This window comes from Antrostomus carolinensis, unplaced genomic scaffold (genome assembly GCF_000700745.2).
Source record: "Antrostomus carolinensis isolate BGI_N321 unplaced genomic scaffold, ASM70074v2 scaffold11706, whole genome shotgun sequence".
NCBI lineage: Eukaryota > Metazoa > Chordata > Aves > Caprimulgiformes > Caprimulgidae > Antrostomus > Antrostomus carolinensis.
Window position 1 is genome coordinate 36,081 of NW_010321230.1, and position 19,470 is coordinate 55,550.

The 19,470-nt window shown below is 35.0% G+C and overlaps 1 protein-coding gene across 1 annotated transcript in view; it reads right to left on the bottom strand.

The window, feature by feature from the left end:
* Positions 1–18,865, bottom strand: part of BANP (BTG3 associated nuclear protein) — a gene marked incomplete at its 3' end in the record, with an annotated part of 53,533 nt that extends 34,668 nt beyond the window's left edge. Inside the window, exons 1-3 of the mRNA XM_010169863.1 lie at positions 18,721–18,865; positions 17,190–17,284; positions 15,694–15,893 (exon numbers count right to left, since the gene is read on the bottom strand). Coding sequence (XP_010168165.1) covers positions 15,694–15,893; positions 17,190–17,284; positions 18,721–18,790 — 365 coding nt within the window. The remainder of the gene's footprint in view (positions 1–15,693; positions 15,894–17,189; positions 17,285–18,720) is intronic.
* Between the last annotated feature and the right edge of the window lie 605 nt (positions 18,866–19,470).

A 19,470-nucleotide genomic window follows, 5' to 3' on the forward strand; every position in this document is an offset into this window, starting at 1 on the left:
GTTATACAGCACAAAGGCAAAACACACACAAGGAAAATCTCTGTAACAAGGCACAACTGATAAATTGCCCATCAATTGTTTTACATTTGGAAATTAACTGCTATCAAGTTGTAAGGACTCAAAGAATCTATAGAGCAGTTTGGAGAGACACATGGAGTCACACAGAAAGCACAGTGGTAGAGAACAGCTAAAATCAGCATCTGGAAATGTTTGACACAGCACAACAAATCTACAACCACCAATTAACCTTTCTCAGTGATTAACCTGCCTGAGTGGGAACTCTGCATCTAATCTGAAAATAGCTGAAGGAAGTTTCTTGTCTATTACCAGGAATCATTAGTGTTGGATAAGGTTAATTCTGTGTTCTGCATCAGACTCCAGTAAAATTCACTTAATTCTTTTCCAATTTTAAAGGAGGAGGGATTTCTTATGATTAATACCTAACTCCTGAAAACTCATGATTTCAAAAGCAGTCTGCATGAGGAAGATGAGGTAACCTTGCCATTCAAACCATCATAAAGGTTAATCAAGAAACTACAGTTCTGGTCCATGATCCCAGATATGGGAATGTGCTTCCCAGCAACTTTCCTGTGAGATGTTCTAGTCTCTGTTTTCAGATTTATTTATTTATTTTAAAGAGACAACAGTAAGAAATCTGCTGAATATGCACAAAATGTAACAAGGAATTCTATGTATAGTAAAAATATTGGGCCAACCTTACAAAATCCAAAGGAAATCATTAAACTTCTTACAGCCTAGTGTATCCTCATACCGGATTATTCTAATTTCTTTTTTCAGTCTGCACATCTCATACTGAAGGAGAATCAACTTTAATCATTACTTGTGTACTAAAACACAGAAAACAAAAATCACAAAGAAGGAGGAAAGCTTCTGATATTCACCCAGGTCCCAAAAGCAGCAACTCCTTCTATGAGCACTGCCAGTACCAGACTCATGAAGAAGATGGAAAGAAAATATTAAGAGGGGTCAGGGGGAGTTCTTCAAAAACCCAGTGTTGTTGCACAGGCTTCAGTACTTTCCATTTGTCTTCACATATTCCTTTCCCCATAAGCATTAGAACTTGGATAGACTGGTTCTATAATTTGCCTATTCTTGGACACAACTTAGTAAAAATAAATTAAAATGCACACAACCTATAGATACTGTATTTTGGGAAATTTTTTTTTTTTTAATGCAATTTATCAAATAATCTGTTAAATAACAGGAGAAAATATTTCTAAAAAAAATAAACACAACAGGTAATGATTTTCAAGAGTGCACATTTACACTCTCCTCCTTTTTTCTTTAAATATAAAAAGACATTCTGTATTTTGCAGAAGAAAATTGCTGCCAAAGGTAATATTCAGTATGGAAAATGTGTGAGTCATAGATATGATCATTAGTCTCAACTGCTGGTTTTTCATTGCCAACAACCTGTCAATCACTCAGAATGCAGCCAATGACATAAAAGAACTTCTGGCAATACCAGGACCATCATCTCCTACTCTTCCCAGATGAGGTTTTCAGTAAGAAAGAGAGAAAAACAAAGCAAAAGGAACTAACTGACAGAATATCTTCCACAAGGTATAAGATCAAAAGCGTTTCTCTAAATGGATTAAAAGTCTTTGTGGAAAAGCTTGGGACTGAAATTTTTGGATAAGAAGTTATTCTTCTTGTTTTCCTAGACACACTAATATAGACCAATTAATGGAATATTTATAGCAGTGCTCAAATAGTTAAAGAAAAGAAGGAAGAGAGTTCTCTGTTTAGACCATTGCTGAGCCTCCTTTGCACATGTGAACATCTGCAAATAGGTGTGGGGGCTCTGGAGGAATATTATAATTAGCCCTACCATGAAGAAAATCTAAATGTTTCTCAAATTACATAGAAAAATACCATTTCACAAGTGTGGTGTTCTCCTTACTTTTTTCCCTTTTTTATCTTTCACTAACACTCGTGTTCAACTGCAAGAACAACCCCTCTCTGGATCTTTTCATCACTATTTATGAAGATAATGTTAAAATGAACCTTATTCGTGATGAGCACCTGCTTCCTTTGCCTTCTGCACATACAGTTAAGATTCTCTATCCAAACAGGAATGAGAAAACTGACTTATGAATTTACACTATGATATCCATGAACAAAACCACAAACTGTTAAAGCATACACAAAATCACATTGGATTTATCTCCTCATCTCCCAGGGGAGAGTAAATTTGCCAACAATCAAACCATTCACCAAGATGAAGACCAGTGGGACACCTGCTCTAGGGCAGAGAGTTGCATGGGCACTTGAACAGTTAAAGTTTTAATGTCTCTAAACTGTGTGTTCGCCTAGTCACAGCCAATTGCCAGAAAAGCAGCCGTGTTATCCATCATTTTCAGTAAGAGTTCAGGCATTAAAAATTATCTTGGGATTCTTTGCATCTGGAACATCACATAAGAGCAGACATTATAAAGACAGCACTAACGATTTAGGTCCTGTAAAAAGACAAGCCAAAGTACACCAGCCATCACTGGAGAGAGATTCATGGATCTGAAAACTGAGAAAGCTGTAATCAATTTATAATAAAGATAAAGCAAATGCAGCACTTATTAAAATATACTGTTAACAGTTTAAGAACATTTAACATCAAATTTTCAGCTCAAATATGTTAGAGCCAGACATTTTCCAAGTTACAAAATACATCTATATAGAGTTTATCGTACGCAGCCTTACCTACAGCGAGAGCCTCTGAATTGGCTGACAATCAGAAAGACATGAATTACTGGCTTTAAGACCAATTTTATCAATTTTAAATGCTGTTTATAATTTTAAATGCTGTTAAATTCTGTGGTGGATTATTCTGCTCTGAGAAAAGCTAAACACAACTGTACAACCAAGTGTAATCATTCATAAATAATAACATCCATTTGCAACTAGTTCACCAACTAACCAACAGCCAGATAATGCTACAAGTGACTGAAAGAACCGACTACTTGTAACTTCAGGGATTTTACAACACCTGTATATGTACAGAAACAACTTCATACCCTTTTTAAAAATAAAACCCCTTATTTCAAACACAACACCTCGTAAAAATTAAATGTGCAGTGAAACACAGTCTCCAAAGAACTTTTTGGTCTAATCAGACACACAAAAGCAGCAAAAACCAGCACATCCAGGCCCTGTGCAAGTGATGTAACTAGGACTGAAAAACAGTGTAACAGAAATGGTTTTATTAATCTTCTACTTCTGATTACGGACAAGAAAAAGAGAGGTCATAATTTAATAATTAACAGGTTAATACAAGCCTCTTTAAAGATAAATATATTCAGAAAAATACAACAGCAAAGATTTTTTTTTAATTTTTTTTTCAGACAGTACAGAAAGAAATTTACAGTTTTTTGAGCTTTAACTTGCTGAACTAGGTAAGTAGCAGCACTGCAGCCTCCTGGAGATTGTATTAAACGTGAAATGAGAAAGGCTGATCTGTAAGGGAAGAACAGTCATCTCCCATAACAAAATACATGGGCTTGACTGATCTTGAACACAGTTACTATGAATGAAATTATCTACTGCAGCCTTAGTACTGAAATAGAAATTGCTGTATGTTCAGAAAACACTGCATGAAACAAAAGTTTAAAACTTGGAATTGACAGACAACACAGAAGTGAAAAAAAAGCAAGAAAATGAAGAAAGAGGGAGAGCTTTTAGCTGATTAAAACTACAGATATATGCTACTGGTACTTATAAATATCACTAGGCAGGCTATGCTTTTTGATATTTACATAGTTTAACATTTAAATACCTTCACAAATCTGGCCCAAGAACAAGAATAATTTCAGGAATCTCTAAACCAAAGAAAAGTGCCCTCACTAAATGTAAGAACTTCTTCAATAACCCAGTTAGAAGTAGAAAGGCTGGTAAAGATAACACAAAGATACATCAATAATTTATCAAGGTCGGTTAAAGATGTGAAGAATATTAGATTAGACTCGTGAAAAGGAGATTGTTGTGGCTTAATACTTTAGCAAAATGTTACTTTGACTTAGTAAACACACATCTCATCTATGACAGCACTGGACATTCCAAACTGAGGAGCAAAATGCCCATTTTTCCTGCAACTTCAAACGCACCAGAAATGAATATTCACTGATCTAACATACATGTTATAACTAAAATACCAAATGCTATTGCTAAAATGTGCTATTGCTAAAGACAGAAAAAAGTGAAGAGACAAAAAAGAAAATTATTCACCCATGTAGAGTATAGAAAACTCCTGCAATACTAACACAAAATGCAACTAAATAGAGAAATGTTAGCAAGGTTATTTAGGTCAAGGGGTAAGAAAGAAAAACCCCAGAGAAATCAGAATCCTGCCCACCCATCCAGATTACCAGAATGTGCAGTTAAAAAAATTTCAGAGCAAGTTGTTATGTTAAGCCACGTTATGGACAGACTAAGGACCCTAACTTTTATAAGTTACAAAGAAGTGCACATATTTTATGATCCAAAATCAAGTTCAAACAATGCAGTTACGATGCTTTATTATACACTTGGCTACTTCTAGATTTATTTTCCAAATTTTCTTATAAATTCTAATATCAGCATCAGTTCTGACTTATGTGGCACTAGAAGTTTGGGGTTGAAGAAAACAGTGTTAGAAACTGGCTTTCAAGACACTAGTGACAGTAACTGAATCCTCGATGGTCACCAGATAACAAACTGCAAATAAATACATTAGGTTTCTGCGAACAGAACTCAAGCACACAGCTCTCACAGAGCTGGTTTGTAAATCATTTCCATCATGTATCTCTGTTTTTCTTGCTTTTCATAATTAACCAACCGGTTACGTACACTTGCCATCACACACATTTTTATTAAAAGGCCAGGGATGCTGCTACCCTGAGAGTTGGTACTGAATCTTTAATTTCCATATACCCCCAGAGGGATGCTAAAGAAACACCACTCTTTGCTTTTTATAAAGAATACGAATTTTTAAAGTTATTTGGAGCAGACTTCCCGTCTCATACTCCACCCTTCAATATGGAACAAAGAGACTGAGCTAAAGATATGCAAAAATGTACAGTTCCACAAAAAGGAAAAATTCTGTTTGGAAAGACATTCAGATTCCAAACAGTGTGTTTTTTATGTTTGGAAATGTATCAGTTAAATAGCATCTGCTGCCAAATAAAGCAGATGGAAGTCTGGCTCTTTGCCATCTTACCAACCTTGCCGAGACCTTGCTAGATGTTAGGCTGTTTCATCCTTCTGAAGCTCTGAATCCATCTATAGCTCTTTTCCACCTTGCTTAAAGTAAAACTAGGACTCCTCAAAAACACTGTAGATTATTTCTTTTAAAAATATACTACTATGTATTATATATTATAAATAGCAAGAGCAGTTGCTTTTGCAACTTTTAGAAATAGTATTAGTGGTACTTTAATCTGGTGTCAACTGGTATGTAAATTATTTTGAAACACAACTTAAATTTCTGTCATTCCCAAATGAAGATGAAAACTTGCCCCCTTTCATCACAAATTGATTAGCTGGTCTCCTCTTCATTCATTCATTCTGTTGTACTCGCAGACTTAAATACCTCACAGGAAAAGTTTCCAGCGAGCGCTCTTGCCGCTGGATCTTGAAACTCCCAAACTTCTCCAGAGACTGTAACATTAAAAATTAAATTCTCAAAAAACTGGAATCCAAATGAATACATAGGGCTTTTCTGCCCCCTTCTGTTTACTACATGCTTGATAAGTTACTTCTTAAAATATATAGTATGGAATGTATGCTTCCGCAATCTGGTGCATTGCTTCAAATATACTAAGATTTTTTAGAGTTTCACCAAAATATAATCCTAATAATCATTTTCATCCATTTTACAACATTCATGAGGTAAAAACTGTCCACTTTCATTAAATACAATCATTCTTTTCAATTGTTTATTTAGGAAAAAGGAAAAACATGAGCCACAGGAAGGCATTTGTCTTGAATCAAATCTCAAGTCATGCACTCTTTACATTTATTTCTTGAACGCAATAGCTGGCTCTGCTCATGGAACCATTGAATTAAAGTAAATGTTCTGCTTTCCCCAGAATCCATCTAATATGACCTTATGGGATTTGGCAAGAGGGTAGGTTAACCCACATTTTAATACTTCTATAATTGGGTTTAAATAGTCTTAGACAGTAATTACACTAGCAAACATCCCCCTAATCGGTGTATAAAACTCAAAGCCTTTTTGATCCCCGTGCACACCTCTCTCTCTCTCTCTCTCATTCTCAGATACACTTAGAATTAAAAGATGTTGATTACAAAAATGTCTTGGCACAAGGTGCAAATTCTGTGCTCATTCAGCTCTCTCATTTCTTAGCTTATTATTAGGAATAGCAATATATTGCACCACGAGAGACTTCACACAACTGCATTTCTCTTGTTGGTGCCCCAACTTTCACATAAGGTTTTTTCTTTACAAAATGAAAATAAAAGGATTCAGTAAGGTCTTACACACAACAAATTTCCTGTGTATTAGCTACGTGAGAATAAATAAACTGTTTACCCACATGTGGTTCAGAGCAAGCACAAATTACTTCCAATGCTTTAAACCTCCTAATTTAAAGGATTTCACATTTGTCATGGGCTAAGAGTAACAACCAGGAAAACTTACTGTATGATTACCTGGCAAATAGTAAAATATTAACATTTAACTACAGGACTGAAACCTTTGTCTAAAACTTGAAGGAAGTTTATTACCTAAGACTTCGTTTTCAGTGTATATTGCTAAAAATCTTAGCTAGCATTATACTTAAGAATTCAAAATTATATCTTTCTAAAAGATTATTTCTAGTGTTTTAAGCCTCACAGGCACATTTTAAACACTACCAACACAATTAAAAAGATCCAAGCCACACATTTTTGCATCCATTTCTCAGACATAAGTTATCAGCTGCTACTTGCTAGGTTCTCATTTGAATTGTTAGACTATTATAAACGATATTTCATCAAAACCCATTAACTTAAGAAAAATTAGACTCGGGAGAATGAATCAACACAGTTCAAATCCTGGTCAGTTTGAAAAGTTTTATAGATGAAGTTCCATCCCATATATGCATGAATTACTGAACTCTCCAGAACACAGACGAAATGTTGGTATTAAATTGTTGTTTTAATTCCATAACTGACCTTGCACTCTCAACCTAAATGCTATCTGGAAGTTATACATTGTTTCTGAATTTATCAAATCCCAACAACAAATTACTAAACACTTGGCTCCTCAATATCTTAGTGCAACAATAATGGAATGTGAAATTCCAACAAGAACACTGCCCTACAAGGTTCTTAAATCCAAGACACCATTTCTCCTTAGTCCTGTGGGAATTTTAACTCCCAACAGTGAAGGGAGTAAATGTACTATCTTCAGAAACTCATGGTTTGTAACAAAAAATCTTCACTGGCTGATGCTCTGTAACAAAAATTGCAGACAGAAAACCAAGAGAGCAAGCTTAACTTTGAAATATCAAAGTCTCCAGCATAAGTCCAAAGCAAGAATTACCATTGTTTGCAGCACTGCTGTTGTTAATCTTACAGGATACAGGAAATAACAATAAAAATCATGGTCATGAGAGTTCTTAAACTATTTTCTATATAAAGTTGTATTGGTCCTAAATATAATAAATTGCAGAAGTCCAGTTAATTCGTAGCAGGTACTTCTACATGAAATGCATGATTCAACGCAGGTAAAATAAAAAGATGTAAAACTGCATTCTTACTGTTATGCAGGACCAGAATCAATCTCAAGACATCGAGGCTAAAAAGTTCTTGTGACAAATTAGGAGACTCTGGAAAGCATTATCGTGCTTCTCAGGGAATCAAAGATGTCAAGTTGGGTTTTTTTATATATATATAACACAGCCAAATAAATTAACACTATGTTGCCCTTAATAAAGAAAGGGGGGTTGACATCTAATTAAATAATTCCTTTATTTGATTAGTTCAGTTTCATAAACTGAATTTTTGAATGCAAGAGAGAATTATAATTTTCAGATAAACATGTCTACGACACCTCAAGAAGGTATTTGGGGTTTTCATCTATCCGCTTCTATATTTCAAGCGACAACAATTCTTCCAGACTAAAATACTGCTGATCACTTGCTGGCACGATAAGGTGATCGTAGCAAGCTTCCTTCATTTAAGAAAACCATATAAAACATACTTCACCCATTCAACTTGAAAACGAGAGTGAGTGTGTGCACATGTGCGTGTGTTTATACATGAATGCATGTGTAAGAAACACTTTTATCCCCTGCTTTGCAGTACAGATTTAAAAAAAACAGAAAAAAGAGATAGCAGAACTGAAAACAGAAGCCCCAAAAAGTATGAAAAGTAACAGCACTGTGGAACAATTAATGCCATTATGAATGACAGTTGACTCCCTTAGTCCAGTTTCCACTTTACCAGAAATTTTTTATCAAAATACAAAAACTTTGCTTATATTTATGCGCTCTTTAAAAAACTTGAGATTCTAAAGAAAATTATTTAAATTCATAAAAAGGGGTAAAAAACCTCTAAAGTCAGGAAGTTTTAATGATGATCTTTACATTTTGTTAATACTGACTTTGTTCCCTAATTGTGAATGTACCTGAAATGAACATGATGAAAAGAGATGACAGACAACTGTGTCATTTTCCTTCAATCCTTTTCCATGCCCAGACATAAACAGACTGGACTTGCATGAAAGAGCTATTCACAATCATCCCCAATTCTTCATCAAACAAAACCATTAATTTTAAACAGAATTCTTATTGGCTGAAGCTACAGACATGACACTTGAACTAGTAATTTAAAATAAATGTTTGCACACAGTACCTTTGACTGATGCCAGAAAGTGACAGGGAAAGGTTGTTAATTTATTGATGCCACAGGGTCCAGCCCAAAACAATGACAAAAGTTCATCTGTGTTTTTGTCAGCTACTCCCAGACTTAAAGGTTTGCACTAAAGGTGCTGCTGCATGAGGCCCCAGAAAGAGCCTCTAACATAAGATATAGTGAAGGAGAAATAAACTTGATTTGCTTAAAGAAAGCAGTAAGAATTATGGAAAACCCGATAAACTCCAAAGCTTCTCCAAATAAAACCTTTATAATACATTCTGATTAACATCCCACATCAATGACTGTATTTTCAGGACATTATCTGTAACACTCCACTCCCTCTCACCCCCCCGAAACATGGCTTAATTTTACATCTTTTGTAAAGACGGAAAAGAGTTTTTACAGAGATGTAAAGATGCTGCCTGAGTTTTCTTGAGGATGGAATCTGCTTCCAGGGAAATATTTTTTTCAGGTCTAGAGTTGAGTGCATGAGATCAGGCTCACAGCAGGCAGAGTAATGTACCTGCAACTTGAAAATAAACCATATTCCATACATCCTTCAGGACACTACGTTCCTCAATACATGCTTTGTTTCAAACTGGCTACTTTAAAAATAAATTTAAAAAATCTTCCTGCAAATGGAAGGTCTTCAGACCTGTCGAGGGTGTATTTCCAGTAAGGGACAGTTAGTTTTTAACTTCAGTAAAAATCCTGAAGGGTTACAGTGTTAATTGATTTATCACTGAATTAAAAAAAAATAAATAGCCATAAATTAAACTTGGATTGTGGTTTAACATCACCTGATGAGTTATAGTATCAACTGCAGGAAACGTCAGAAAGAGGTTAACTATACACCCCAGAGACTCAATAGCCAATATTTAGCAATATAAACTGAAGAATTACTATTCTTCTTAAAAGTCTGGTTTAGTAAAGTAGGATATTTTATTATAATCTATAAATATCCTTATGATAAAAATGTAACAAAAATGAAAAAGTTATTGAACACCTGATAACATGAAATTAGGTTGGTCAAGGGGTTTGAAACTCACAGAAAATACATAGAATATATATATATACACAGAGAGAGAGAAAACAGAATTCTAGCTATTTTGGTTTTTATACCAATACCTTGATTATATTTTTATATTTCTCTAGTTTGTTGTTTTGTTTTTCCCCTTAGAGACACACAGAGAGAGAAAACAGAATTCTAGTTATTTTGGTTTTTATACCAATACCTTGATTAAATTTCTCTAGTTTGTTGTTTTGTTTTTCCCCTAAAGGCTTTATGCAGGAGCAACAATGGTTTTGCTATAATCTAGAAGAACAGTCATCCTGCAATTCTTTCCACACCACATCCCCCTGCTTTACAACTTCACTTCAAATCATCACAGTTTTCAATTTTGCATTATTTGACTACAAAACCACTTTGTAAACAAAGAAACAATCACACACAGATCTGGAACTTGGGGAAATCTGGAGCCAACAAGCTTGCCAACTGGCACATCGCAAACCAAGTGGATAAATAAATCCTGTTCTTCAAAACCTATTACACCCTGTTGATTACACTTCATGGTAAAACAAACATATTAATGATCTCCACCCACAAAATGAAAGCAAGTTTGTAGATCCCATCTGGTACACAACTGCATCAAGCCTTCTCTTTTGCATGTAAAAAAAGACCAAGTGACTGCAGACAAGACCATCTGAAGCAGCTCCGCTTTAATAAGCTGATGTCCAACCCACTAACAAGCCTTGTTCCAGGACACAGTGCATTAAACTCTGCAATTCCATTTCACTCTCCAATTCCTATTAAAGACAAAAACATATGCAATTTTATCTCTACACTTAAGTGATTAGTATCCTTAATTGGTGAGCCACTAATACGGTAAAGAACCAGATGTACGTGGTCTGTATTTTCACTTTACCATAACAAAGGCTCAAGGAAAAAATCTGAACAAAAGAAATACTCTATTTACCTATGAATTTCCATTTTTGTCACAAACTCTTTTATTATTAAGTATGAAGAAAATACCAATTTTAAATTTAAATCCTCTCTAAAATTAGTACATTTAAAAAAAACTGCTCTCAATTCCATCTATTTACCCAGCAAAAATTTACCAAATAACAGAGCAGAATTGTAGTATTTGCAGAAAATAGCCATGAAAACAAATGATGGAGGGTTCTGTGAAACCAAAACAAACTCCTATGTTATCTGAAGCAATCAACCTGAACCATTTATACTGGGGCTTTTCCACTCTGAAAAAAATGATTAATGGAAAGATACTGACAAGAATAACACTGTTTTTGGACTGAAATCTCTCAGATGAAATATTTTCTTCAAAACACGGATAAAAGTTTTTAGTCACAATGTGTGTTCATCAGTTTATAAATCTGAAGACCTGGGCACACGCTAAATTTCAAACTTATCATTTGAGGCTGCCATACGGACAGGCCATCAGGTATTGCACCACTTCTCCCATCCAAGAAACTTTCAGCAGCTACTAGAATTTTTGACCAGCATGGTACCTCATAAAGAAAAGAAATGAAAGGTTTTTAATAGTCATACTGCCAGGAAATATTGCAGACGGAGGAAGAGAGACAATCACTTCCTGGATGGAAAAGCAGGGCTGTGCTAGTGCTGCAAACAGCCGGACAAAGCTCAGAACACCAGGACAATACACACATTTATTACATTATTTTGCTACTATTCTTGGTGCTTTTCAAGATCCACCTACTTCAGTATAACTGTGCAATTTAAGGATTTTTGCCATCCATTCTACTCATTCTGAAACCTTCTGACAGCCTTTCTTCTAAGAAAGACGTTTGAAAAACTCTATTAACAATATGTGTTCGTAGGTAATCCTGACAATCACGTATTTTGAAGCAGCAGCCACTAAATATTGAGAAAATACTTTCTAAAACTCCTCTGTTATTTTTTTTTCCATACAGGAAACATAAGGCTTGTCCAGTGAAAAGGCAGAGACATAAGACAAAAACCTGTATGAAACTACGCTTGTTTAGTTCTGCTTTTCATGTGATGATTTATTGAAATACAACAGCTACAAGTTTTTCCATATTTTTTATGGTCTATTCCCATTTTCCCCAAAATTTTACAAATTCTGGAATGACTTCCTTTCCAAACGAGTTTTCTGCTGCTAGTTTTTGCTGTAGCTTAAACTTGTTACTTGGAGATCTAAAAGTTAGCTTATTGTTCCTCGATATCTCAACTGTTCAGACAAATTATACAAATTATTCATTACACAGCACCATGTACCCTTTATTTTCTTCCTTATCTGCACTGCAATTAGCTAGTATATAATGAAGTACCATAAGAGTGGATCAGAGTAAACAATAAGAACAAAGGAACTGAGAACACAATCCAGCTATCATGAAGATGTACTTACACAAAGTATCAAGAGCAGCAGATAGAACTGTAATTTCTGAATTCAACATTTTGTAGTTTTCCAAGAAACACCAGTAAACCTTCAAAAATCATGTACCCAGAAAAGGATGTTGGAGGATTTCCACACACATATCACTCCTCGTGTGTTTAATAGAGAGAACAGAAAGCAAAATGAGACTCTAAAATGCACTGCATTTCTGTCCTGGGAGCTAATAATATGGGGTGGTTCCTGATTTATTGCAAGTCTCCTTGAAAACTTCTGCTTTTTTTCCCTAATAAGAATTTTCAAAACTTGGAAACAACAATTTGGCACAAAAAAATGGTATGAGTTATTCCAATAAATCAATGTGTTAAGTTTACTAGAAAAGAACTTATTACTGAATGTAAATCTGACAACTGTTACAAATGAGATTTCTGCCTCTCTAATGCAGCTATATGGACAGATTATACTTTATCTCTCCATCTTACAAGCAGCCAGTGTACAGTGTTGCACAGAACATAAAATTCCACATTATAGTCAAGGCAGACCATAGTGTGTGGCTGTGAATTCACCTCGTGTGCTGTAACTATGTAATTCCACCACAAGATGACACAGAAGCAAGCTCCTCTGTCCAAGTTGTCCTTGTTTGCATCACATGATGACCTAAGCATATTTCAAACTGACAAGACTTAATTTAATTTTAAAAGCACAAATAGCACAAAGCAATCAAACTGTGAATTTATAATGCACAGTTCATACACTTTACTGTGTGCACTACTGCGAACCAGACTTTGATTAGGTTAAATCTGCACCAAATTAATACAAGTAACTACCAGAAAAAACTCTAAATAAAATTCACTATAGAGGGGAAGAGAAAAGATCACAAATTCTGGAAAAAAGAATAAGAGTCTGCTTTACTGGCAGTGTAGCACCATCTGTCTGACATACTTTTGCTAACTACCATGTTTTTGTGAGCAGTAAACACAATATTATTGTAGTGGTAGAAGGAGGAGAAGGAGGTTGAAGAATCTCATTCAGATGCAGAACCTGAAAATCACTATTCAAAACACTAACTCTTGTTGGCTCTCCACTGCCATCTGCAACATTAGGGGAAGAGGGAACAATACAGAGAGTTGATATAATTAACAGTCCATGCAGGTTTTAATTGGAAATTATCAACAAGTGAGAAAGTTTTTTATGAATGAGAGACAGAGAATTCAGTGAAACATTCTATCACTGTGAAACTGAAGTGTTACTAAAGCCAAGTTAAACACATACACCCCTATTTTCTTTTGAGTCATACAGGTCACAGACTGCTAAAAGAACAAAAAACCCTCAGTACTTTATTGGCAAGATGCATTTGATAACGTGCAACTTCCTACCAACACTAACAAATATTTGGGGCAAAGAATCTTACAGCCTTCAAGACTTCTATCTAAATTACATTCAGACTGTCTGAGAAGCTGTCATCACAGATTTGTACATCCAAACCAAAAGATTAAACACGAAGCTCACCATTAACACACAGGACAATTTCCAATGGTTACGGAGCTTTTTTTTGCTTTTTTTTTTTAAAAAATAACCCTCGGGTCTGACAAATCCCCCAAGAAACTCAAAATAGTACAATTCACAGAGGAAAGCATTCACACAACGTGAATTAATAGATTCCCAACGGAGTCATGTATTTCTGAAAATGTTTTTGAAGTCTTTTGTGCACAAACCACAGTAAGAAGTTCAGCTCATGCACAAAAACTTATTTGCTCTATGATCCAAATAGTTATTCCATGTACTTTATTTCTTTTGAACTTAGTCATAACTGACCTCTCCAATGTAGGACTGAGAAGCCTTCAAAAGCATAGGTGGTCAGGATGTTCATCACCAGCACAAGAACAAAGACCAATACAGGAATTCTGAACTGGGGCTGAAATATTGTATTTGGACATCAAAAAAGGAAAGTTGTTTTGGAAAAGGCTGAGGATATCAACTGTTCCTACCTGGACAGGTGACTGTTATAGCAAAATGAGCAGAGTATTCAAATTTACACTGAAAATAAAAAGGATATTTGAACTTCTAAAGCAGAGAGCAAGAAACACGTTGGGATCTATGTAATTTTAGATTTTTAAATACGAATAAGGTATCTTTTAAATAGATTAGACTATGTTCATCAGAATTAATCACACTCAATGAACAATTCTGAGGTAACAGTCTGCATTACACAACAGGGACAGCTACATGATCAGAGTGTATCCCTCTCGGGTAAAACTCTCCAACTCTGAACCCTTTTGGTAGATAGGTTACACTCCATCCTGTTTCATAAATGCATGAACTGAAAGATATCACAATAAAACGCAATTACAAACTTGAGATAGTTCTTTTTAACTTAAATACCTATTACCAAAATAGCAATATGGAAAGAAAAAAAAATATTACAGCAGCAGGGAGCAAGTAGTGGCCTAGTAGTGTTTGTGGCTGGTTTTTTTCCCCCTTACCTCACACGGATGAGGCCTAAAACATAAAGCAAGGAACTATTTTTTCCTCTAGATCTCTGGAGTAGTGTATCTGAAACACTGCACTGAGTACAACACACCAAAAATATATTTAAAATTCATATATTGATAAAGTTCAGAGATAAGAAAAAGATAAGAAGATGGAAAAACAGAGTGACAAAGATGAATTAAGTTAGTAAATCTTGACTAGAATGGTATGATATGTGAAAGCTGCCTATGTACCTTTGTAATGAGAATAAACACTAAATATTTAGAGAAGTATTAGATTTTTTTAGAGCTATAAAAATTAATGAGGAGGGAAAAGTTGTTAGACAAGAGTCTTTCAATAGGCATCTCTCTCTATCTGGAATCACCTCCATGGTAAAATGACAGGCTCATCAAGATTTAGATATTTAAAACCACATTAGGCAACTAATACATAAAGGTACTGCAGGTCAAACCTGCACTTTCATCAAAGTGGATTAGATTATTTAATAGATTTTCCATCTTCTAACTCCAAAATAAGATATTATTCTAGCAAGAGTTGTTAGAAAACAAGGACATAAAACAAACTCCATGGTATTTCTGGTGAATAAAAGTAAAATGATAAGCAATTAGAATGACGATGAACTCATTAACTCAGAACAGCCACATAAATAAAAGTAAAGCAAGTCTCAAAAAACCTGACTAAAATAGTTGATGAGACTTTTCCAGAGGATGGATGAATCAGCCTGGTTTAAGTCAAAATGAAATGTGGAAATAGTTGCAAACTGTCCATGGACCAGAGTCTCATTCTAAGTAACATCATGAAACTGTACAAAAAATTACCTTTGAGAGAAATTAATTCTACATTCATAAACAGCACACCAAGATCTTGAAAGCTAGACAGAAAGCTGCAGAGCTTGATGGCAAAGAAAGGGCTTTACATGATTTTCAAAAGCAGGTTGATGAGTAATCTGTTCTTTTCTTACCATCGTACTTTATTGCACGTCTGTGTCGCGCCAAGAGGAGAACCTGCCACCATAGGGACTTGGATGGGGCTATGCTGTTTGTTCATGACAAGATCCAACTTCTCTTCCAATGATTTACAGGTAGCCTCTAGTGCCAGCAACTTTGCCTCAATGCTATCCAACCGCAGGCATATTGTCTGATTAATGGAATATAGGAATGACTAGAAAGGGGAGAATGCAAAAAGAAACCGATTTTAAAGACTTAGGCATTTATCTTCAGCAACACACACAAGGAAGCTCCAGATAAATGTGACTGGAAAACAATTCTAAAGGAACTAGCTGTGTGCCTAGTGACAAAATTCAGCCACGTACAAAACTGATGACATCCAGGAGCATTTTAGCATTCTCAAATTCTTCCAGATCTTTATTTAGAAGCCAAAAGCATTTGAGCCAAACACATTTTCACCTAAGCACTTTGTTAGTATGATTTCATACACCACAAAATCATTTAAAATGACATGCCAAAGACTTTCATTTGATACATGTAAAAACAAAAGGATTATAAATCTATGAATCCATCCTCCTGGATAAAGCTAAAGAAGATTTTTTTCCTGCCCAAACAGATAAATTCCAATTAGAGTGGAAATTATATCAACACAAATAACCTCAGAGACAATTAATGCCGCTCACTGAAGTTTTCTCCTGAACAGCAAATCAAGAAAAGCGAATAAATAAAATCTGTTTTCCTAAGAAATTTTATTCAAAAGAAAGCATATTCTATTTGGTTTCTCTTGGGAAAAATAGGTCATTAAGGGGTAAGGTTACACACATTCTCCTTTGCAAACAGCAGCTATGCCATCTTGTGGCCTTCCATGACAATCTACACACTGAACCATGCTGGTTTACAGTGCTGCTCCCCCAGTGCTCTTTCAATACAGAGCTTCAGTTTCTATGACCATTGGAAAAATACAGAATTACACACTATTTAATGTGTGTGGCAGTAAAATACTACTCATATACTTATGTCCCAAGATTAAAACACTAAGGAGAACAGCAGGGGAAGTTCTGCAAGTACAGAAAAGCTACTGACTCTGAATCAAAAATGGCTCACCTATTAGGAGAATGTTGTTAGCTTAAAATAATAATTTAAAACAAGCCGAAAGTATCTACAAATTGTAATAAAAAGCATCCTCAAGTTTATATTTTAGGTCTACTTTATTCACTTAATCAAAAAAAATGTACCAATAGTGATGTTTGAGTCACTGGAATTAATCCTGACGACATTTTATACTGCATATAAAATTCTTGCTACTGATTTGACACTGGAAGATTAGCCAATCATGTAGATTTTAAAATTCATGCACAAAAATGACTAAACATTTACAAGGTGATTATGAATAATTCCAGTATTATGTATAAATAGATTATTTTACATTCTATTCTTTCAATATATTTCCCCAAGAAAGTTAACTTAATGTGGTATTATCAATAGAAACAGAAAAAGGTATTATCAAAACCTTAATAGAGGGATCCTGGCAGTTAATTTCTATACGTTGACGTTTCAGAGTAGGCACTACCTCATCATCTGTCACTTCATGATTCTCCAACACAACTGCAAAGAAAAGTAACTATTGTCATGGTTAATAATACAAGAGGACAAGGCTCAAATTAAAAATACATTAAATGGATAACACAAAGAAATATAAAAGGCATTTAATTAACATATTGTATGTATTCTTGGGGTTTCACTTAAATATATGACAACTGTTTGCTGCACATCAAAAAACATTTATCCAAATCTTAAGATTTCACTTCAAATGCACTGATAACACTCAAGCATTACCTTGGATTTTTCATTAGGAACTTACCACAAGGTAGCAGAGTTGTCACATTAGTTGTTCCACTTTGACAGATGCTACAGGCTTCTGAACCCTCATGTTTAATCAAAACCATGAAAAGTACTAATGAAGTTCTGTACAAAGACACAATTACACTCACTACTCGCTGTAGTAGTGGGTTATTTTTTCCCAGTATAGATGAAGAGAATCCTGCAAGCTTTCCAAATTAAATATTTACATATGCAGATCTCTATGTTCTAATCACCTTTCATCTGAAGGTAAACATTTTGAAGAAAACAACAACAGAAGATAATTGAATTTAGAACTGGAGGGCTTGGCTGGTAAAATAAAGAGGCAGAGCCTTGAACAGCCTCATGGTCAGAGCATCACCTGAGATCAGAGCAGGTTCAAGTTCCTTTAACAAACTGAGCAAAGGAAGACTTGTTTAAGGTTGACCCTACCACAGGTGACAATCCTAAACACCAAGTTACCAGCTAGGCTAGGACAGGCAGGTCACAGCTTCTCCTCCAACTGGGAACATTTCTGAAGTAACTTTTTTCTTCTGCATCAGAAAAAAAAGTTTATTGATAAGTGTTTCTATTTTCCATAACTGTTCTTTCAGTCACTTGCATGTAATGCCAGCATAGGATGAATGTCTACAGGTGATCTCAACACATTTTCACTTAGTAGGTCAAGTTCTCAGCAAGAGCTATCACAGTATTTGATTTCAGGATTGTTTTCCAATTTTACTGTTATTTTGTTATACATACAAACAATTTTAATAATGTATAAGAAAAACAATTTTACAAGTAAGACAACAATTCATAATAGACAGGTGATAGTTCCCATTTGAGTGAGAGTAAAACATGTATTTCTTCTGGAGAAAAATAAAAGACTGCAGGAGGCCATATTTCATTCAAAGTGTTTGGCACTAGTCTAACTCTGGAAAAAAAAAGCCCCAGGTAATCTTAAAGGTAATAAAGCCTTAAAAGAAAAGTAAAAAATAAAAAATAACCTGATCTAAAGAGTAATACACAGATATACAAGCTAAGCTATTGAAAGTGTGTTATGTAGTCTTAACAAGCACCTCAAAAAAAATCTGTAGCACTGCTTTATGTTTTTAAGAAAAGCTCAACAGTGATTTGCACCTTGTTAATGGGTAACACTAGAAATGACCTTTTTGATGCCATCACTATCATCTCTACTGTACCTGGGTTATCTGGAGTCAAGTCTTCAACAGCAATCTGAACCACATCTGCCAAATCCTGTTCTGACATCATTCAGAACCAGGCCGCAATATCCACTCAAACACCACTGCAGGTCCCCAAATAAGTAATTTTACAAGTCATGCAATCCTGAAAAACAGCAGCAAGAGGAGTGTTAATACAGATATAACTTGATATATCCATACAGCCTTTATTTTTAAATTCTTCCTCTATAGAAGGAGATGCAGTTCCTAACAGAAGTGACTAACCTACAACGTGATCATCCAGCGGTATCAAATGCTACTTTCATTTAGCTTCAGAGATTTGGCAGCTCGGCAGTAAAAAATACAGAATAAAATGTGTTCTTTTAAATTGATTTTTCTGTTTCACAAGTTTTAAGAGCATACAAGACCATTCCGAATTTGCAGGGGTTTAATTTACAAATTATTACTTCGCTCTTGGGAGTGATCAGACTTTAGTATTTAGTCTTGATGTTGCAAAAGTATGAGGCGCCCGAGCCATGTGAGATTTGAAATGACGGCATTCTGTACAGATCCAGATGCACACAAGATCCTCACATGTGTGAATCTTAACAGGCCTCTCAAATCTTCACAAACATTCACTGGGAACAGGGAGCTTCCTCGCCTCTAATTACAACTAGACTTGAAGGAAAAACTTGACTTTTTTTTCTTGCCTACTGAACTTATTTGGTTTTTCTACAGCTCAATTCTGATGAAACTATTTTCAAAAAATGG